At 47.0% G+C, this 22,128-nt stretch overlaps 1 protein-coding gene across 1 annotated transcript; it reads left to right on the forward strand.

Moving 5' to 3' along the window:
• The first annotated feature begins 82 nt into the window (after positions 1 to 82).
• Positions 83 to 21,674, forward strand: MRPL4 (mitochondrial ribosomal protein L4). Its single transcript, XM_070741470.1, has 9 exons — positions 83 to 383; positions 1,670 to 1,754; positions 5,273 to 5,441; positions 8,044 to 8,095; positions 11,391 to 11,508; positions 12,708 to 12,814; positions 17,144 to 17,253; positions 19,595 to 19,665; positions 21,439 to 21,674. The coding sequence occupies exons 1-9, from the start codon at positions 336 to 338 to the stop codon at positions 21,582 to 21,584; spliced, it is 906 nt and encodes a 301-aa protein (XP_070597571.1). The 5' UTR covers positions 83 to 335; the 3' UTR covers positions 21,585 to 21,674.
• Positions 21,675 to 22,128: the final 454 nt, after the last annotated feature.

Here is a 22,128-nt window from a genome sequence, read left to right on the forward strand (position 1 = left end):
GTAACTTATGGGGATCATAGAGAGTGATGCAGAGTCAACTTCCGGGTAAAAGAAATAACTTCCGTCGACGACAGAATGGCGTGCATATACGTCTATCAATACATTTATTATTTTTATCTAGATGACTTGGAAGGGAGCTTCCTCGCCTTTACAGTGCTTAAGACATTCTTCAATATCCTTTTAAAAATCAAGAATGCCCCCAAGACATTCCCGCACTTTTTAGCGTTTCTCTTATGACACTTTGTTTGGGGTGACATCATCACTGCGAGCCGGAAGCGACAGGCCCCCTGTGTGCATGTCCCTTGCTTGTTTCGAGGTGCTGGGGCTTCGCCACCATGATCCGACTGTTGGCTCCATTGTCGAGCCGGAGAGTTGCTTCGCGGGTGAGAGAGATTGTGAAGCCGGGCAGGAAGCTATTGGGGGGCCGGGAAGAATTTGGTGTGCAAGGAACGAAATCCTCTAAGAGCCTATTTAGATGACCCTTGAGAAAGCTGCTAATATTTTCCTGCTACTGATACTGATTCTATGCACGGAGTCTCCGTTTTCAGCAAATAACTATAAAATATTGTGATCTTGATTAAGATACTCATGTTTTAGCAAGTTGCACGAACATGGACTTTTTTTAAGGTAGCACTCTTTTGGAAGAGGTAAAACTTGGGATTGTGGGATTTGTCCAGTGCATCTGAGTAATGATACATTGAAGAAAGCCTGCAAAGGCTTTGCTGAAAAGTGATACCTTCTTTCATTGTACTGATGAAAAGGATGTTCTTTACTTAATAACAGCACTGGTTTATTGAGCTAACCCTGGCTGCAGCATTTGCGTGAAATGTTGAACCATAGGTAATCATACTGGCTGTGTTTGGACAGCGCTGTAGAGTAATTTTGATTGGTAGTAGCGCTGGTAGTTCAACAAATTAGCAAGAATAGTTGACTTTTACATTTAATGAATTTTATAAAACTACATAGAAAAATATTGAATATCATAATCAGAAAGCCTATTCTTGCTTCAGTGAGCTGCTCATATTCAGTAGCAAAGGGAACTTTGGAATGTAATAAGAAAGATGACGACAAGGGTAATGGAATTGATATAAAAAGACATACTCTACATCAACTCAGTACTCTGTTAAATAAGGATGCACAGAATTGGCATTCTGTGCTGCATTTCATCCCAGATACTTTTATTTGCCTTTACAACAATTAAAAGGTTGGATACGAGAAAGGATATTCCAGGTATAAGTAACAGTGATATGAACTAAGTAGCCTAATATGACAGTCTATCCATAACACATTGATCCAATGAACCATAGGTCAGGGTGCTCTCTGTTTTAACTTGGAACTAAGAGTTACCCCATGGACTGGCCTGCCAGTAGTTGGGCATTTTTCCTTGTTGAGCAATTGAACAATAATCCTGGGTTATTTAACTACTGTTTGCTTTAAACCACAATTTCCAGTTTGCAGTAAGTGAAAAACACCTGATAATAATACAGTATAATGAAACTGAATTCTAGCTTATTCCTGTTTTAGCAAACTAGGGAAAAGAGTATTAGCTATTAGCCTGGCTATTTATCAATCATTTTTATTCCTGTAACATGCTTTAATATGATTTATCATTCTGCTTCAACACAATCTTTGCACTTGAGATAATTTTTGTTTCATTTTCTATCCCAAGCTTCTTTTTACATTGTCAAAAGAACAAAGTTTGGTTGGCAACGTAGACGCTCCAGCTGCTGTGGCAGATGAATCTTTATTGCAAAGTAAGTTTATTTCATGAGAGCAAGTTTTACTTCTATGTATGTAAATTTATATTTGTGATACTTATCCATTGCCACAAGTTGTTATAGCAGTAATTCTATGAACTAGGTTATCCTGAAAGTTACCAGCTAGACCAGGGTAACTAACTGAATTCCATGGCAGAATGAAATAACTACTATTCTATTGATACAAGTTAATTGAATACTGTATATCAAATATTGGTGCTTACTCCAAGCTGTGATGTGCAGTAGGGCAGGGGTCGACAAAGTTGTTCAGAATCTAGGAGCCAGCCAAAAAATTTAGGAGCCAGAATTTTTTTTAAGCAAACTTGGTTTTTTGCCGAGTCTCCACCTGACATCGCTTTCACCCCCTCCCCCCCGGCGCAGGCCTGGCTCCGCCGAGCCGGCTCTGCTGTACTCCCGTCGGGATCCGAGGGGAGACCGTTAGTCAGAAACCGAAACAGAGAAGAAGGAAAGGGAGACCGGGCCGGGGACGCGGGTGAGGGGGGGAGGGGGGAGGAGGGGTTACTGGTCGGAAGTCACCGCGCACGCGGCCGGAGGAGGAATGAACAAAACCTCACGCCGGGAGGGGAGGGGCTTCCGCTTCTCTCCGAAGGCGGGTGAGCGGCCAAGATCGGAGCGTCTGTGTGCGGTGGGGGGGAATGAAGGGGTTCGAGTAGGAGGCGGAATGGAGGCAAGGGGGGGAGGGAGAGACGCACGCAAGCGCAGGGGACGCTGGGAAAGCAGCTCGCTCCGAGGTTGATGGGCGGAGCTACGGAAGCCAAGATGTACCATTTCTGGGCGTAAACACAAGGCGGGAAAAATATACTGTATACCAGTGATTTTCAACCTTTTTTGAGCCGCGGCACATTTTTTACATTTACAAAATCCTGGGGCACACCACCAACCAAAATGACACAAATCTAATAAATAAATAAATAATAAATAAATAAATACATACATACATACATACATACATACATACATACATACATACATACATACATACATACATAAATAACCCCCTCATATATACAATCCCATGTAACATCCCCTTATAAATACAGTCAATCATCAATCATCCCTCCTGAAATTTATACCACTGTCTCATTTCTGGGTACTTCTCCTGTCTTTCCCCCTTTTCTCTCTCGTGTTTCTCATTTCTCTCTCTTCCTCCCTTTTTCCCTCATTCCTTCTCCCTCTCACTTCTCCTCTTTTTCCATCCCTGTCTCTCTCCCCCCCTTATGTGTGTGTATGTATACACACTCCAACCATTTCCAAAACCAGTTGAGGGCTGGGGTTATTTTCTCTTTTATCCTTTTCAAAAACAGGTGTGGGCTGGGGGGGTTTTCTTATTATTTGGGTGCTTTTTACCATATGCTTCAAGAATCACCTCTCTCTCTCTTTTGTTTCACTCTCCTCTCATTCTCTGCCTCAATCATTTTCTCATTTCTCCTTTTTTCTCCCCTTTTTGTTCTCATTTCTCTCACTCTCCTTTCCTCTCCCTATCTGTCTTGCTTTCTCTCTCTCTTGCTATCTTTTTCTCTCTCTTGTTCTCTTATTTTCTCTCTCTCTCTTGTTCTTTCTCTCTCTCATGCTTTCTCTCTCTTGTTCTTTCTCTCTCTGTTGCTCTCTCTCTCTTATTTTCTCTCTCTCTCTCTCTTTCCTTTCTCTCATTCCCTCTTTCTCTCTATCCTTTCTATCTCTCACTCTTTCCTTCTCTCCCTCCCTTTCTCTCTCTTTCCATTCCCTCTTTCTCTCTATCCTTTCTATCTCTCACTCTTTCCTTCTCCCCCTCTCTTTCTCTCTCTTTCCTTTCTCTCATTCCCTTTCTCTCTATCCTTTCTATCTCTCACTTTTTCTTTCTCTCCCTCCCTTTCTCTCTCCTTTCTCTCATTCCATCTTTGTCTCCTGGGGCTGACTGCGCCTGCCCTGCACCCCCCACCGCGGAGGGAAAGCATTTGGCATCGGCACCGCCAACCCCCCCCCCCCTCCACAAGCAGCAAAAGCCTCTGCGACTGAGCCGGAAGGCAAACGGCGCACCCCACCGCTTAGGCTTTTGCTGCTCCTGGGGGGGGGAGGATTTTCTCCTCCCCGCCCCCCCCGGCAGCCAAACGTCGCTGGTGCAGGAAAGCAGCGTGTTAAAAGGCGCGCTGCTTTCACGGAAAACAAACCCGGCTTTCCTGGCAACGGAGGATGACAAGCAGGATGAAGCGGGGTGGGAGCAACGCGAGGCTCAAGCAGGCAGCTTCCGCGCGTTTCTTTCAGCGGAAGAGGAGGAGAGGGAGCGGATCGGGCGGGCGGGGGCTGCGCCTTCTACTGCCGGCGCCTCCCCGCCCCCGCCCCCCCCCCCCAGGCAGGCAGGGGAATGGGGACTGCGCGCCCATGGAAAAGGGCACGCAGGGGGGGTATTTTGGGGTGTGCGGGTAGCGGCGGCGGCGGGCAATAGCCGGGGGGCGGCTTCTGCAAGTGGGAGCTCCAGGGCTGAAGCCTCAGCCCTGGAGCTCCCACTTGCAGGAGCCATTTCTAGGCGCCAGACAACATTTTCTAGGCGCCACTGGCGACCAGGCGCCTGGGTTTGTCGATCCTTGCAGTAGGGAATAGGGTGTTTTGTCCTCTTCCAATATTGTTTTGCAAAAACGTGTTTTAGAAATGTATTGGAATCTTTTGATTTTAAATCTTTTGGATTAACCTTGTAAGAATTCCTATGGTCATTTCTTCAGACAAAAAAAAGATGTTTAACAAATATAAGACACTACTTTTTGTAAGGGAGGAAACTCATCCTATTAGTCCTACACATTTGATGCAAGCATTTAGAAATGGGAAACAAGTGTTTCAGTTTAGTTATATGTGAAGCATGTTGGTAATAGCCCTTATTTCCTTTAAATGTTTTTCTAGTTTTAGTCTGAAATCATCAATTGTATTTTTGGAGAAAATATTCTGTTGCTGTTTTTAAAGAAGCCATCCATGATGAGGCAGCAGCATTTCCCCTATGTAGCAAAGAAAGCAAGTGTATTTATAAACTGTATAAGGAATACTTTGTTTTTTTTCTTGACTATAGCTGTGTGTGTATAGATTATTCAACATGTAATACAGATAATCCTCAATTTATGGCAGACTGCCCAAAAGCTACTTGCAACCCAATTCAGAAGCTATGACAGCCTCTGATTCCTCTCTGTGGTCATATGACTGCATCATGGCCATTTGCAATGCCCTGCGGTCATGTTATGGCAATTTAACCTCTCCCCCAACAAAAAACAAAACCCTGGAATTTACTTCTGGTTTCTGGAAAAAAAATCCCATAGTGAATAATGGATTTACTTAACCAACACCTCAAAAAAGGTCATAAAATCAGGTCTGATCACATACATTACAACCATCAAAACCTATAACCATAATTGTCAGGCTCAATTATAGTTGTAATTAGTTATATATGAGTGTGTGATTTGTAACTCTTTTATCCCATCTAAAGGATCCTCTGAAATGATTGTGCTGTGTCTTTTTCTCTTTTTCTTTCTTAGAAACATCTCCTGAAGTAGTCTCCAGTAACCCAATTCTACAGAAATGCAGCCTCCCCATCCCCAAACACCTTAAGCCAGTCCAAGCCTGGATTGAATCATTGCAACATTACGATGCCAGGCATCTGGGATTTGCAGACCTGCATCCAGATATATTTGCAGTCATGCCTCGGTAAAGGCTGTTGTGTTATTCAATTCCATACACTCCCATAAAGCCCATAATTGCAGAGATTGCTGAAACTGAGCAAGCTGTCTCATTATTCCTCTCCCTTCCCAAGAAGCTATAGATACAGTATTTTTCGGTGTATAAGATGCACTGGTTTATAGGATGCGCCTAGATTTTAGAGGAGAAAAACAAGGAAAAAAGCATTCTGAACTAAATGGTGTAGTATTATATTGTTTAATAAAATTCCAGTGTAGCAGAATACTTTTTACAACCATGTATACTTTTTAAAACCACGTATACTTTTTAAAACCATGTACACTTTTTACAAATTTCAAACTTGACAGCTTCAAGACTTGTGGACTTCAATTCCCAGAATTCCTCCACCAGTCATGCTAGCTCAGAAACGGGAGTTGACGTCCACAAGCCTTAAACATGCCAGGTTTGAAGACTTTTGCACTCCTAACTTCTAACATGGGGGTCTTCCAACTTGCAGCTTTAAGACCTGTGGACTTCAACTTCCAGAATTTCTCCATCAGTCATGCCAGATTCGGCTCTCCTGGTTCTGTCCCCTCCCCATACCCACCCACCCCATGGTTCAGATTCATACCCCCTTCTGCTCTAGCTGGACTTAGAGCTGGCATCGCTCTGCAACTGCATGACAGTTCCAGGCTCTGAAGACATAGCAGCCATGAGTAGGAAGCCAAGCCCAGCTGAAGAAAATCTGATGAAGGCTATGCACCTAGGATTGGCTGTAGTGTGAGTTCAGCTGGGGGCAGCTAGCTTTCCACCAGGTTCTTTTCTTTTAAAGAAAGAGGGGGGGGGGGAGGGGCCGACAAATAACCAGCTTCTCTACAGAAAGAAATGTGTATCTCCCATCAATTGCAGTGTAATCCTGTCTTTCTGTCTTTACATTGCAATTGATGGGTGATACACATTTCTTTCTCTAGAGAAGCTGGTTATTCACCCACCCACTTTTTTTCCTCTCTCTAAAAGAAAAGAACCAGGTGGAAAGCTAGCCATCCCCATCTGAACTCACCCCAGCCGATACCTTCCTCAGATCTTCCTTACATTGCAAGTAGAGCAATGGAAAAAACCCTGCAAAGATTTAGGACTTGGAAAACATTCAGGACTTGGAAAACATTCATCTTTGCAGAGAGTAACAGTGAAAGAGCTGAAAGAAACTTACTCAGAGCAAGATAGAGTAATGAAACAAACCCTGCAAAGACTTAGGGCTTGAAAACATTATTCACAGAGAGTAACAATGAAAGAGCTTGGGTACATTAATAGCATTAATGTACCCAAGCTCTTTAGGGCTGGAAAGAAATATCTGGAGCAATTAAAGTAATGAGCAACTAAAGCAATATCTGAAGCAAGTAAAACAATGAAAAAAACCCTACAACCACAGGTTTTGGAATACATTCTTTGCAGAGATTAACAATGAACGAGATTGCAAGTGGTAAGAGCTGGGAACATTGTTAGCACCTGGTTAGGGTTAGAAAGAAATATTTGGAGCAAATAGAGAATGAAAATCAAAGGCAGGGTTTGAAATGCATTCTTGGCAGAAATTAACACTGAAAGAGCTTGCAAGTGGTAAGAGCTGGGAACATTGTTAGCACCTGGTTAGGGCTAGAAAGAAACTTACTCAGAGTAAGTTGGAGTAATGAAACAAGCCCTGCAAAGACTTAGGGCTTGGAAAACATTCTTCACAGAGAGAAACAATGAAAGAGGCTGCAAGATAAGAGCTGGGAAGATCATTAGCAGCTAGTTGGGGGGGGGGGGGGGGGGGAGAGCTACATTCAGTGTATAAGACACCCTAATTACCAGCCTATTTGGGGGAGGAAAAAGGTGTGTCTTATACACTGAAAAATATGGTAGTTTTTCAGGTGAGGGAGTAGGGAGTTATGACAGAAGGGATGGGGCAAAAACACAATTTAATGTTTACCAAGCAAGAGCTGCAGAGCTGCATTTCAATACATTAGGAATCATCTCCAAGGACAGCATCTGGCCCACTTAGTGACGCACGTGGATCTTTTATCCTGGGCCATGCAATTCTTCGGAGAGGGGCGGCATACAAATCTAATGAATTGAATTGAATTTATATGAGGTTAAAAGTTGTATGGCAGTAAAAATCTGATACTCATGTTTACAGTGCTTCTTAACCATTCTAATACTGTTCCTCATATTGTGATGACCCCCAACCATATGTCTAGCACCAATTCTCCCAACAGAACTTTAAGCTGATTGGCAGGAAGGTCAGAGGGACACACACACCCCTCCACTGTAAATGCCTGATTGGTCGATTGTAATAATATGTTCCAAAGCTCCAGAATAGAAGCTTTAGTTACTAACACCATGGGAAATTTGTCTTTTCCCATGATCTTAAGCGACCCCTGTGAAATTGTCGTTTGACCCTCCAAAGGGATCCCGACCCCCAGGTTGAGAACCACTGTAATGAGAGCAATGAGCAACTGAGAAATTCTAGGGTACTAATTCTGAACTGGTTTGACTGTGTCTCTGTTGTTTGGGTGCACTTAACATTGTTTGCTTCTCATATATTTTGCTTAGCTATTGCTTCTGTCTGAACCATATCTGTATTTTTCCCTCTCAGCCTTGATATCCTACATTCAGTGGCCGTCTGGCAGGGGAAATTCAAAAAAATTGTGAGTATTTGAATATAGATTGCAGCAGATAATCAAATTGTACTTGAGGTTATTTATTTATTTATTTATTATTTAGATTTGTATGCCGCCCCTCTACTTGTCCAGAGAGATGTGTGCAATAGGTTTAAGAGAGATACCTCTGCTTGAAAAGTGCTGCCATTTCCAGACAGTCTTCCAGGGTAAAGCTGGATATAAAGTAATATTTCTACCTCTCCAAAGGAAGCACAAATGGGCCTTGCCTGTCACCATTCTTAAAGAGTTAAAGAGCAATTAATATCAGTCTACAAGCACAGAAAAACTAGTGGACTTGTCCCTGTCAACAGCTATAGCTTGTTTTGCAGTCATGAGGATCACATACCCGTTCATTTTCTGTACATTAAGATGAGGATACAGGCAAGTGCCTTGTGCCAGAGTGCAGATGAATGTGTGAAAAAGTAGCAGGAACGGGAGTGATTTGTGGGTGCAAGTTGTAACCACCTGGCAGATTTCCCATTTGGAGCAAAATCTTAACACCTTGGAAAACAGAATCAAAGAAATATTTCTTCTTTAAATAATAAATGGCTCTTAATACTGAGCTTGGCAGGCCTTGTAGAACAGTGTTTTTCAACCAGTGTGCCATGAGACATGGTCAGGTGTGCCGTGGGGAAATTAAACTATTAAATTATCCAGCCCGCCACCAGCTGCCTCTATCTGAACATAAACATTCCCCTCACAATCCCTCCAGCTATCAGCGACAGGAAGAGTGGAGGCATTGACCAATCACCTTCTAGGATTCATCCCGACCTCTAACGATGAACCAATAGCAGGCTGCCTCTCATCCACACCCAGGAAGGTCCCCGCTCAGGCTGTTGTCATTGTCACGCATTTGTCACCGCTTTTAGCAGTGAGCGGAGAATCGGCGCGCCTGCCTGAAAAGCTCGTAGCTGGCATGGGGGGATTTTCCATGCCGGCTACGATCTTTTTAAACAGATGCGCCGATTCGCCGCTCACCCGGAGTGAGCGGAGAATCGGCGCGCCTGCCTGAAAAGCTCGTAGCTGGCATGGGGGGATGTTCCATGCCGGCTACGAGCTTTTTAAACAGATTCGCCGATTCGCCGCTCACCCGGAGTGAGCGGAGAATCGGCGCGCCTGCCTGAAAAGCTCGTAGCTGGCATGGGGGGATGTTCCATGCCGGCTACGATCTTTTTAAACAGATGCGCCGATTCGCCGCTCACCCGGAGTGAGCGGAGAATCGGCGCGCCTGCCTGAAAAGCTCGTAGCTGGCATGGGGGGATGTTCCATGCCGGCTACGATCTTTTTAAACAGATGCGCCGATTCGCCGCTCACCCGGAGTGAGCGGAGAATCGGCGCGCCTGCCTGAAAAGCTCGTAGCTGGCATGGGGGGATGTTCCATGCCGGCTACGATCTTTTTAAACAGATGCGCCGATTCGCCGCTCACCCGGAGTGAGCGGAGAATCGGCGCGCCTGCCTGAAAAGCTCGTAGCTGGCATGGGGGGATGTTCCATGCCGGCTACGAGCTTTTTAAACAGATGCGCCGATTCGCCGCTCACCCGGAGTGAGCGGAGAATCGGCGCACCTGCCTCAAAAGCTCGTAGCTGGCATGGGGGGATGTTCCATGCCGGCTACGATCTTTTTAAACAGATGCGCCGATTCGCCGCTCACCCGGAGTGAGCGGAGAATCGGCGCGCCTGCCTGAAAAGCTCGTAGCTGGCATGGGGGGATGTTCCATGCCAGCTACGAGCTTTTCAGACAGGCGCGCCGATTCTCCGCTCACTGCTAAAAGCGGAGAATCGGCACGCCTGTCTGAAAAGATCGCCGCCGGTCCGGTGGGGTTTTGCAGCAACCTCCGAGCCCAGGTTGCTTGGAGGTTGCTGTAAAACCCCACCAGACCTGCGGCGATCTTTTCAGACAGGCGCGCTTTCTCGAAAGGGCGGAGAAAGCCCTCTCTCGCAGCCTCCTGGCTGGGAGCACTTTCGCTGCGAGAGAGGGCTTTCTCCGTCCCTTTCGGGAAAGCCCTCTCTCGCAGCGAAAGTGCTCCCAGCCAGGGAGAGCGTTCAGATCCCCCCACCCCCAGCAGAAAGCGTTCAAATCCCCCCACCCCCAGCAGAAGCCAAGGACTCACCAAGCGCTGGATACGAATGGAGAAGAGCCAGGCTGGTTTGCTTTGCAGAGCCGAATAAAGCGTCACGCCCCCCTGACGCTTTTGGCGGCAAAAGAGCCCAGCATCGCTTCGGAAGCCGCCGAAAGCGTCAGAGGGGCGTGACGCTTTATTCGGCTCTGCATCAGCTCGGAAGCAAAGCAAGCCAGGCCGGCTCTTCTCGGCTCGTATCCCGAATGGAAGCTCGTGAGTCGAGCAAAAATTTCTCTACTCTCCCAGCTCGTATCTCGAGTAGCTCGTAAGTAGAGCTGCTCGTATGTCGGGGTTCCACTGTACTGTGTTAGAGTGTCATTTTGTGTCATTTTGGTTGGCGGTGTGCCCCAGGATTTTGTAAATAAAAAATGTGCCGTGGCTCAAAAAAGGTTGAAAATCACTGTTGTAGAATACAATTTAGACACGTCTACATTTCCACCTTGTGAAATTCCAATATCGTTGGTTGATTTTGTACAGTATTAATACCATCAAAAGTTAAGATTGTACATTCTTCAAGGTGGTTATTCTGTAAAACTGAATACCTCAATTGTGCAGCACAAAATATTAAAAGGGACAACTACCATAATAGTGATTGCAATTTTAAGAGCTCTTTTTATATCAGTAGTGCTCAGACTTATATACAACTACATATAGCTTTATAGCCCTCTCTAAACAGTTTACAGAGTCAGCATATTGTCCCCAACAATCTTGGTCCTCATTTTACCCACCTCGGAAGGATGGAAGGCTGAGTCTACCTTGGGCCAATTAGTATCAAACTCCTGGCAGTGAGCAGAGTCAGCCTCCTCTGTAAAGATACAGAAATTGTGTGATACAGAAATCAGGTTGATGATTCTGCCATAATTGTAAACATTTCCTACTATTTGGGAATTTAAAACAGACCTCAGATTGTAATTATCTGAAAAGGCTACTATGGAGAGGCCCTAGTTCAAAATTGATTTAATCTGTGAGTTTCTATCAGGCAATCTGTTCTGTCTTAGTTGTTCCTAGATCCATGGAAAAGAGGTAAAAGCTTGAACTAACCTGTAAAACTCTTGAGAGAGTGAAAGGGATGAGAAGCAGGAACTTCATGGAACATTCTGGTCAACTTCCTTTCCGACACATCCTGCTCCAGCTTTAGTCTCAGATCTTGCTTTTCATTTCCAGAGTTATGCCAAGGCCAAGACGCGAGCTGAGATGAGTGGTGGTGGTAGGAAACCCTGGAGGCAGAAGGGCACGGGTAGAGCACGGCATGGCAGCATCAGATCACCTCTATGGCGTGGAGGTGAGTGAAAAGTTCTATCTCTGGTTCTCAGCTCTTCCCATTTCTTGTAATAAAGTGGGTGGCCAATACATCAGACCAGGGGTCTCCAACCTTGGCAACTTCAAGCCTGGAGAACGTCAACTCCCAGAATTCTGGAAGTTGAAGTCCTCCAGGCTTAAAGTTGCCAAGGTTGGAGACCTTGCATCAGACCACAGCAGAGGAACACAAGACTAATAGTTTTGTAAGATATATTATTTTGGGAAAGCATTGTTTCTTGCCATGCCTTTTCTCATTTCTGCAAGTTTTCTTTTGATTTCACAGCCTACCTGTGGACAGGAGCAAGATTTTTTCTTTTCCTTTTGTAAATAGGCCCCTCTTGAACTGTATGTTTCATTAAAGATTTTTTTAAAAATTAGAAATATATAAGCCTCAAATATGTTTCATGGTTTTTGATCAGGAAGTGAAACCCCTGTCTGATTTGTTTTCTTAGGCCATCATAAAAGCTGCCAATAATTTGTCTGTTTGTTAAAGGTTTCTCATTTCCCCCCACTCCAGAGCTCAAGGCAGTGCAGAGAGACCTCACTTAACAAAGTCAGTTGGGATTTCTGTTACTCTGTGATGTCGTAAAGACTATGCCGCTTAACGACAAATTCTAGCACTTCCAGATGCTGTCATTAAGTGAATCCTGCAATATTGTTAGGAACAATGTCACAAGCTGCCATTTGTGACCTTCTGCAAGCCTCCCCACTGACTTTGCATGTAGGAAGCCAGCAAAGAAGGCTGCAAATGGACCAAGAAATGATGGAGTTGTGATCCAGGTGCCTGGATCATGTGACTACAGGGACACCACAGTGCCTATAAATGCCAGACCATGTACTACTTTCTTAGAATCTTCCAGTTCAAACTCGTGGTCGTTAAATGAGAACCACTTTTGTACAGAATGTATCCTGGAAGGAACATTGCATAGCATTCACATTTCTCATAATATCCTGGTGGCGTACATGGCTAGAGAGTACATGACTGGCCCCAAATACCCAGTGAGCTTCAATGGATGGAGAGTGGCCATGAGCCAGGGTTTCTGCAGTTTGAGCCCAGTTCTTGAACCCCGACATGTCCCTGCCCATTTGGTTCTGCTGCTTGCTTCCTGCCCAGATGTGTAAGAGTGATGCTCATGCAGGCAGTTTTTCGAGTTCTCTAACTCTTCCTTTGTTTCCTTCTAGGTGGTAAGGCTTTTGGCCCTCGTGGCCCCACCAGCTATTATTACATGCTTCCCATGAAAGTGCGTGTCCTCGGCCTCAAGGTGGCGCTGACAAGCAAGCAGATGCAGGTGTGACAGCTATATTGCAGTGTGAAGTCCCATTCTGTCCTGTCTGTGCTTATGAGAATCTATGGTTCTTGTTGGGTTGGTTCCTAGCTAGTTTTCCAATGGGTGCTCTCTGTAGTAGGGAGTATTAGTAGAGAGTTAAGATGCTCCCTTTAGCAGCTCTCTGAGCAGTTCAGAAAAGATTTGGGCCCCTCGTGAGCCCACTGTGATTAATTAAAATGGACATTTATGTACACCTCTATCTGCTTTAAGGGATTTATGCATTAAAGTTATAACTTTTAAAGCAGCTGCTTTTGTTAGGCAGGCACAGAAGCCAGAGAAATTGTGGGCTCTATTAATGAATGATAAAAACTGTACTTGGTTTTGAGCATTTTTGTTGAATTATTTTCTAAGCATTCCACATTTAAGTTGATGTAGATTTGAGTTGATGTAGATTTGGCGCTTCAGATATTTCAAATATTTTGTATGCTTTTGCACAGAAATCTGCGTTAAGAAGGAGAGCAAGAGGTTTCAGAGAAGGAACATGCAGCTTTATTTAAGCTTCAGGAGTCTGTCGCCATATTTTGCCTCAACTGCTTAATTGACTTGGGAGATACAGTGGTACCTTAAGATACGAACTTAATTGGTGCCGGGGGGAGGTTCGTAAGACGAAAGGTTCGTAAGATGAAACATTGTTTCCCATAGGAAACAATGTAAAGTCAATTAATCCGTGCAACCAAAACCCCCCCCGCAAAAAAACGGCTTTCCGCGACTGCTGGGAAGCCGCGCGGCTGTTTTAAAAGGTGACAGCCGGCCTGGGGGGCTTCCCAGCACAGGGTTCGGGGGTGCTGGGAAGCCCCCCAGGCCGGCTGTCACCTTTTAAAAGAGCCGCGCCGCTTCCCAGCTGTCTCCTGAAGCCGAACGCGGAAGTTCGGCTTTGGTGTTTGGCGTTCAGAGACAGCTGGGAACCCAGCGGTCTCCCGAACGCCGAAACCGGAAGGGGCAAGGTGGGGGGGGGGGAGAACGGGAGGCTCAGCATTCCGTCAGTCGCAGCGCTGGCTGTCAACTTTTCTTTTTAGCACTGGGGAGGCAAGTCAGCTCCTGCCCAGTGCTAAAAAGAAAAGTTGACAGCCAGCGCTGCGGCTGACGGAATGCTGAGCTTCCTGTTCTCTCTCCGCCCCCTCGCCCCTTCGCCCCCCTGTGTTCCTAGGAGAAGTGCTGGTGAGGAGCAGAAGGTCTGTCTTGCCTCAATCCCCAGCACTTCTAGGAACACAGGGAGGCGAAGGGGCGAGGGGGGGGGGAGAGAGAACGGGAGGCTCAGGAAGGGAGCTCGGGAAGGAGCCCACGGTCAGTCGGCTGCGGGCGGGAGGAAGGCGATTGTTCCGCTGCCGCCAGCATGGCCTGGCTCGCAGCGGAAGATGTAACGGAGCCCACGGGGGATTCGCCTTCCTCCCACCCGCAGCCGACTGATCGTGGGCTCCTTCGCAACCTCGGAGAGCTTCCAGGGCATGAAAGCTCACAAAAACCAGGAAGCTCTCCGAGGTTGCGAAGGAGCCCACGATCAGTCGGCTGCGGGCAGGAGGAAAGCGAATGCCACGGGGCTGGGCTCGGCTCCCCCCCTCCCCCGCAACCTCGGAGAGCTTCCAGGGCATGAAAGCTCACGAAAACCAGGAAGCTCTCCGAGGTTGCGAAGGAGCCCACGATCAGTCTCGGCTGCGGGCGGGAGGAAAGCGAATGTCACGGGCTGGGCTCGGCTCCCCCCCTCCCCCGCAACCTCGGAGAGCTTCCTGGGCATGAAACCTCGCGAATCCAACACGAACGAAAACCAGGAAGCTCTCCGAGGTTGCGAAGGAGCCCACGATCAGTCTCGGCTGGGCTCGCCTCCCCCCTCGGCTCCCCCACTTACCAGCCCCGCCGCGGAAGGCTCCATTCTGTTCCCTGAATGGAGACCGCCGGCCGCTCAATCGGGCCGGCAGGGAACAGAATGGAGCCTTCCGCGGCGGGGCCGAGGGGGGAGCCGAGCCCAGCCCCGTGGCATTTGCTTTCCTCCCGCCCGCAGCTGACTGATCGTGGGCTCTTTCGCAACCTCGGAGAGCTTCCTGGTTTTCGTGAGCTTTCATGCCCTGGAAGCTCTCCGAGGTTGCGAAGGAGCCCACGATCAGTCTCGGCTGCGGGCGGGAGGAAAGCGAATGTCACGGGGCTGGGCTCGGCTCCCCCCCTCCCCCGCAACCTCGGAGAGCTTCCTGGGCATGAAAGCTCGCGAATCCAACACGGACGAAAACCAGGAAGCTCTCCGAGGTTGCGAAGGAGCCCACGATCAGTCTCGGCTGCGGGCGGGAGGAAAGCGAATGCCACGGGGCTGGGCTCAGCTACCCCCCATACCAGCCCCGCCGCGGAAGGCTCCATTCTGTTCCCTGCCGGCCCGATTGAGCGGCCGGCGGTCTCCATTCAGGGAACAGAATGGAGCCTACCGCGGCGGGGCTGGTAAGGGGGGGAGCCGAGGGGGGAGCCGAGCCCAGCCCTGTGGCATTCGCTTTCCTCCCGCCCGCAGCTGACTGATCGTGGGCTCCTTCGCAACCTCGGAGAGCTTCCTGGTTTTCGTGAGCTTTCATGCCCTGGAAGCTCTCCAAGGTTGCGAAGGAGCCCACGATCAGTCTCGGCTGCGGGCGGGAGGAAAGCGAATGTCACGGGGCTGAGCTCGGCTCCCCCCTCCCCCGCAACCTCGGAGAGCTTCCTGGGCATGAAAGCTCGCGAATCCAACACGGACGAAAACCAGGAAGCTCTCCGAGGTTGCGAAGGAGCCCACGATCAGTCTCGGCTGCGGGCGGGAGGAAAGCGAATGCCACGGGGCTGGGCTCGGCTCCCCCCCTTACCAGCCCCGCCGCGGAAGGCTCCATTCTGTTCCCTGCCGGCCCGATTGAGCGGCCGGCGGTCTCCATTCAGGGAACAGAATGGAGCCTTCCGCGGCGGGGCTGGTAAGGGGGGAAGCCGAGGGGGCAGCCGAGCCCAGCCCCGTGGCATTCGCTTTCCTCCCGCCCGCAGCTGACTGATCGTGGGCTCCTTCGCAACCTCGGAGAGCTTCCTGGTTTTCGTGAGCTTTCATGTCCTGGAAGCTCTCCGAGGTTGCGAAGGAGCCCACGATCAGTCTCGGCTGTGGGCGGGAGGAAAGCGAATGTCACGGGGCTGGGCTCGGCTCCCCCCCTTACCAGCCCCGCCGCGGAAGGCTCCATTCTGTTCCCTGCCGGCCCGATTGAGCGGCCGGCGGTCAGGGAACAGAATGGAGCCTTCCGCGGCGGGGCTGGTAAGGGGGGAAGCCGAGGGGGCAGCCGAGCCCAGCCCCGTGGCATTCGCTTTCCTCCCGCCCGCAGCTGACTGATCGTGGGCTCCTTCGCAACCTCGGAGAGCTTCCTGGTTTTCGTGAGCTTTCATGTCCTGGAAGCTCTCCGAGGTTGTGAAGGAGCCCACGATCAGTCTCGGCTGCGGGCGGGAGGAAAGCGAATGTCATGGGGCTGGGCTCGGCTCCCCCCCTTACCAGCCCCGCCACGGAAGGCTCCATTCTGTTCCCTGCCGGCCCGATTGAGCGGCCGGCGGTCTCCATTCAGGGAACAGAATGGAGCCTTCCGCGGCGGGGCTGGTAAGGGGGGAAGCCGAGGGGGCAGCCGAGCCCAGCCCCGTGGCATTCGCTTTCCTCCCGCCAGCCCCTCAAGTTGGATGCACCCTCGCTGGCCCGCTCGGCCGCGCCTCCTCGCCCGCCGCCCACCCAGGATGCAGACCTGCTGCCTCGCCCCACGCCCGCCGATCCTGCGCCTCCTGCTTTCTCCCCCAGCCAAAAATACAAAGGCTGTCAGCCGCCGCCCGCGGAGCAATGGGAAGCTGTGTCTTTGTGTTTTTCGCTGGGGGGGGAGAGCAGGAGGACCTTCCTGACTCCCTCCCCCAGCACCGGACCTCCTGCCCTCTCTCCCAGACAAAACCCCAAAGTGGCCTCCCGAACCCGGAAAGAAGCCCCGCCGCCAGCTGTCACCTTTTAAAACAGCCGGGCGGCTTTCCAGCAGCCTCCGAACGCTGAACCCGGAAGTTCGGGTTTGGCGTTCGTAAGACGAAAAAAGTTCGTAGGAAGAGGCAAATTTTTTCTGAACCCCGGGTTCGTATCACGAGTTGTTCGTAAGACGAGGGGTTCGTATCTTGAGGTACCACTGTATGGTGGTTTTTGATGGGTGGGGGAGTTAAAGCCTCCGTCTGAAGCCTTTTTCTTTCACTCCAAAATGGTTCCAGAAACAGGGTTTGTGGTGGAATGGTTCACCTGCTACTGGATTATATAGAGGTCCTTATTTCCCCCCCCCCCCCAACCTGCAGGGTGATCTCCATATTGTGGACTCTCTGGAGATGCCAACCTTTGATCCTCAGTATTTGGAAGACTTGGCTCGCTACAGGCATTGGGGAAGATCAGTGTTGTTCGTGGATGTGTGAGTTGACTTTGGTTAGTTGGGAGGTAAAAAGGATGGAGTGTGTGTGTATGCACACACACACACTCATACATGCCACCCTATGTAAAATACCTTGGTTTGTCTAGGTCTGCTGGTCTCTTCAGCTATGACATTTTTTTCTGTAAATCTGTTTTCAAGCTACATCTCAGGGCAGCCGCAGGTTAGCTAGTGAGAGTCTGAGTGAGAAGATTATTGTTGCCCTGCAAGCTCTCAAATGGAAATTTGATTACTGCTATTTATCTTCCCATGAATTGACAACCACAGGGGCAACATAATACATTGAGCTGTAAGGATAACAGTACAGTGGTACCTCTACTTACAAACTTAATTTGTTCCGTGACCAGGTTCTTAAGTAGAAAAATTTGTAAGAAGAAGCAATTTTCCCCATAGGAATCAATGTAAAAGCAAATAATGCTTGCGATTGGGGAAACCACAGGGAGGGTGGAGGCCCTCTTTCCTCCCAGGAGATTCCTAGAGAGGCTCCATGGAGGCTTCTCCCCGCCTTTTTCCAGCCCTGTTTCCTCTGAGGAGATTCCTAGAGAGGCCCCACAGAGGCTTCTCCTTTTCCAGCCCTATTTCCTTCCAGGAGATTCTTAGAGAGGCCCCACGGAGGCTTCTCCCTGCCTTTTCTGGTTACAGTTTCGGAGGCTCGGGTCTGTAAGTAGAAAATGGTTCTTGAGAAGAGGCAAAAAAATCTTGACACCCAGTTCTTACCTAGAAAAGTTTGTAAGTAGAGGTGTTCGTAGGTAGAGGTACCACTGTACAGGTACTCCTTGGATTACAACCACACCTTCAGCAACCATTCAAAGTTACAATGGCATTGAATGAGGGTGATTCATATCTGGCCCTCAAAACTGCACCTGTCACGGAGTCCCCACAGTCTCATGGTTGCAAATTTGGGAGCCTGAGGACCACTTAGCAACAGTTACAGCATCCTGTGGTCATGTGGTCACCATTTCTGACCCCCTTCCTGCTGACTTCCCACGTGAAGTCAGTGAGGAAGCTGGCCAAGAGGTTGCAACTTGCTCCTGCAAGTCATTCTGGCTCCTTCTGCCTTTCTGACCGTCACCTGCACTCTGGCACACGCAGAACTTGCCCACTCACACTATGTAACACCCATCTGCAGCAATCACCTGTGCTTATAGCACCATCTTGTGATACCCACCCATGCCCTGCAGTGGCCACCTGCTGTGGCTCTCACCGCCCAGCTGCTGGGATTGCTTTCACTTACGTGACATGGTGCTCTACAATTGTATTGTTTAATGATGATCCTAATTGGCTTTGTAACCCAAGGACTATAAACTTTTTACTGTGAAAAAAATACATTCATCTGCCAGAAAAGTCCAATGTATTATTTGAATACTTTTAAATCTAATTTTAAGGGCACAATTTCAGGAAAAAGCCTATTCCTGAAATTACTTCTTTAAAATTAGATTTAAAAGCATTCAAATAATACATTGGACTTTTCTAGCAGATGAATGCATTTTTTTCTCAGTAAAATGTTTGTAGATTGCTAGCATTCATGTTATATAACCACAAGTACAACATTCTCATGACTGCTATTAAATCATTTCTTGATTGCGGCATAGCAGGGAATTGATGTGATTTTGGATACCCACTTTCCAAGCACATTAAATATATTTTAAGATCATGACATCATTCTGCCCCTACGGCTTTCGCTTCAGCCGTGTTTCTTATGATTTAATCCAACTTTCGAAATACCCCTAATTATAGACTCCCCAGAGTTGCATTGTAAGGGCTTCTGATTTTACAAAGACCTCATTAGTGTGCTAGAAATCCTGTATCTTTTGACTGTGGAACAGAAACCTTTTGCACCTGCTGTATAATTAATGAAAGGGCCTAATCTTTCTTTTTGCACCTTGAAACAAATATCACCCCTTTCCCTAATAACAATACTTAAGCCCCAGCCTCATTCTGGAGTTCCAAAATTGGGATGCTCTTGAAGGCAATAAGTGGAATGTCAGGAAGCAGAACTCTTAGTGCTTATGATGGGGGGAAAGCAGAAGAACCACAGGAACCTTTCCCTAATGGTTGTTTGCAGTTACTAGTCCTGTTCCGGCACCCTGATATCTTGCTGAGGCTTCTAAGTCATTCTTAAGAAAGCCTGAATTTCTTTACTAAAGAAATATGCCCATTCATTTTTGACCCACTGCTCAAAAGATGAGAGAGACTTAAGAGGCGATTGAGGCAGCAGTCAGAAAGGGTTCTTCCCAGCAGATGGAGGGCACTGACGAGAAGTTTGCACTCAGGAGATCCTAGATCTGGATTTGTATAACATACCTGATTTCTTGGCTTTCAGAGATGAAATACCTGACAACATCCAGATTGCAACAAGCGAACTTAAAACTTTTACAGTGGTGCCGGCAATAGGTGAGTTGAGATTAGATGGCTAAGATTCTTTAATAGATGAGTCCTTGCCTCTCAAACGGTATAGGCCTCTGCCTTTCCCTTCTCAATCTCTAATTAGCATTATAATTCCTATGATGCTAAAATGTCTTTTGTCCTTTTCCACTTTGGGGGATGATCTGCTGCTTCTTTTATTGTTTAGGGCTGTGTTTTTTGTTACCTCTCTATAGTTTTTGCAAAAAATAAGTGGAATTGATAATGTACATCCCAACTTACATAAAACTTTATATTAAAAAAAAGAATGACAGGGCAGTTGACCTCTCCTGGGAAAAAATCCTGATTCTTAATTTTTGCAAACTATTGGTATTTACACCTGTAACCTGAAAATATTAACTGGAGATGCTGCCAGAAAGAATGTCTTTCGGTATTTGACTGACACCCTGATATTTGGCAAGAGAGCACCAAGGATTTGTTAAGAATGTTTTTTTCCCAATAAAAGGCCATAAGAAACTTTAGCACCTTCTTTCCATCACTCCAAATGTTTTATCATACCTATGAAGTGCAGTTGGGACACACCGGCAGAACATTACCTATGTTATATTATCCAGGACAGGTTATGTCTGCAGCAAATGCCACTGCCTTGTATCCTCCCTTCCTTTTAGTTCTTTTTGTTGTTTTAAGCAAGCAATGAGAGGTCAAGCAACATCTTGCAAGGTGCTTGAATCTGGGTTTGTTCCTTTCTGCAGCCAATATCATAAAAGCATTTCTCGTAGTCAGGCTTGTCAGTACATAGGTAGAATGACTTAAAACATTCTTGCTGCCTGTCTTTGGGGTGCACTAAGAACAAGCATACCATATTTTTCGGTCCATAAGACGCACCTTTTTCCTCCCTAAAAGAGGCTGAAAATTTGGGTGTATCTTATACTCCAAATGTAACTTTTTAAAAGCTTTTTTAGCCCTAACTAGGTGCTAACGATCTTCCCAGCTTCCTACTCCCTCCAAAGGTTTTTTCCCCAGCCCTGAGTTTTTGCAGGTTTGTTTTCATTCCTACTCACTCTGAAAAAGGCTTTTTCAGACCTAACATGGTGCTAAGGATCTTCCTTGCTTGCAGCATTTATTTTTATTCCTACTCCCTCCGAAGCAGTTTTTCCAGCCCTGAGTCTTTGCAGGTTTGCTTTCATTCCTGCTCCCTCTGAAAAAGGCCTTTTCAGCCCTAACCAGGGGATAAAATAATGTGCTGAAGCTGACCAGACTAAGGATGCTAGCCGGACAAATACCTGTAGGTAGATTGTTTTCCCTTTTTCCCTCTCCCAAAACTAAGGTGTGTCTTATACTCCAAAAATACGGTATATAACCATTTGTTCATCCTTATGGTTTGCTTGAGGTCTGCGCTGAAGCCAGTTCTCCTCCCTTCCTCTGGGTGGTGTATAACATGTAAAACATAACAACTTTATATAACAAATGGGAATGACTGTTTTTTTATGGTTTTGGTTTTTTTTTAGATTTTTTAGATTTTATATTTAATTAATTGGATTTAGGATGTTATGCATTGTTTTATTATATGTTGTGAGCCGCCCTGAGTCCTCGGAGAGAGGTAGCACAAAAGTCCAATCAATCAATCAATCAATAACAATTTTAATAAAAACAGTCACAAACTGTTCTGTAACTGGCATCTGCCCATACCAACAATGTTTCCAAAGATTTCTGGTCTACAAACCCTTGGGGGGATTTGGGGGCCAAAGTCTGCTTCTTTCCTATTTTTCATCTGTGGAATAAAACAACTCTTTTCACCCCTAGGTCTTAATGTGTACAGCATGCTGAAGCATGAAACCCTGGTGCTCACCTTGGACACCATTTCCTTCTTGGAAAAGAAACTGCTATGGCATGACACACGATACAGTCCACTGTATCCCTTCCGGTTCCCCTACAGTGATTTCCCCTAGCTCGTTTGTCAAAGACTGACCATTTTGTGGATGTGCTTGTGGATGTTTTAAAAAAAATATGTACATTAAAACTAAACTTGCTGTTCTTGAGTATGGGCAACCTTGAAGTAGAAACTTTCAGTTAAAAAATGGTGCACTATCACTCTGGGAATTAATTTAGGTGAAGAAAAGGGGAAACGCTACTTATATAATGTATCTCAGAGAAATGACAGAAAGATTTTGCTGAATCAGACGAAGGTTATTGAGAAGTGTTTTTCTTTAAAAAACAACAACAACAACAACAACAGGAATCTTGATTTCAGAAACAACTAGTGCTGACCACATCTTTGGAACCCCCTAAATAGTAATTGGAAGAGTAAACTTGGGTTTTCACATAGATCTTTTCAGTTCTTGACTATGGGGAAAACAAGATATTAGTTTTCTTGCAGTGAGAAATAGACTTTGAAGGTACATGCTAGGAATGCTCACTGTTACATTCTGCTGTGGAAAGCAGTTTTCCTCCTCCACTGTACCTTAAGGTCTTCAATGTGGAAATCATGATAAA

This window comes from Erythrolamprus reginae, chromosome 2 (assembly GCF_031021105.1).
Source record: "Erythrolamprus reginae isolate rEryReg1 chromosome 2, rEryReg1.hap1, whole genome shotgun sequence".
In the NCBI taxonomy this organism is placed as follows: Eukaryota; Metazoa; Chordata; class Lepidosauria; order Squamata; family Dipsadidae; genus Erythrolamprus; species Erythrolamprus reginae.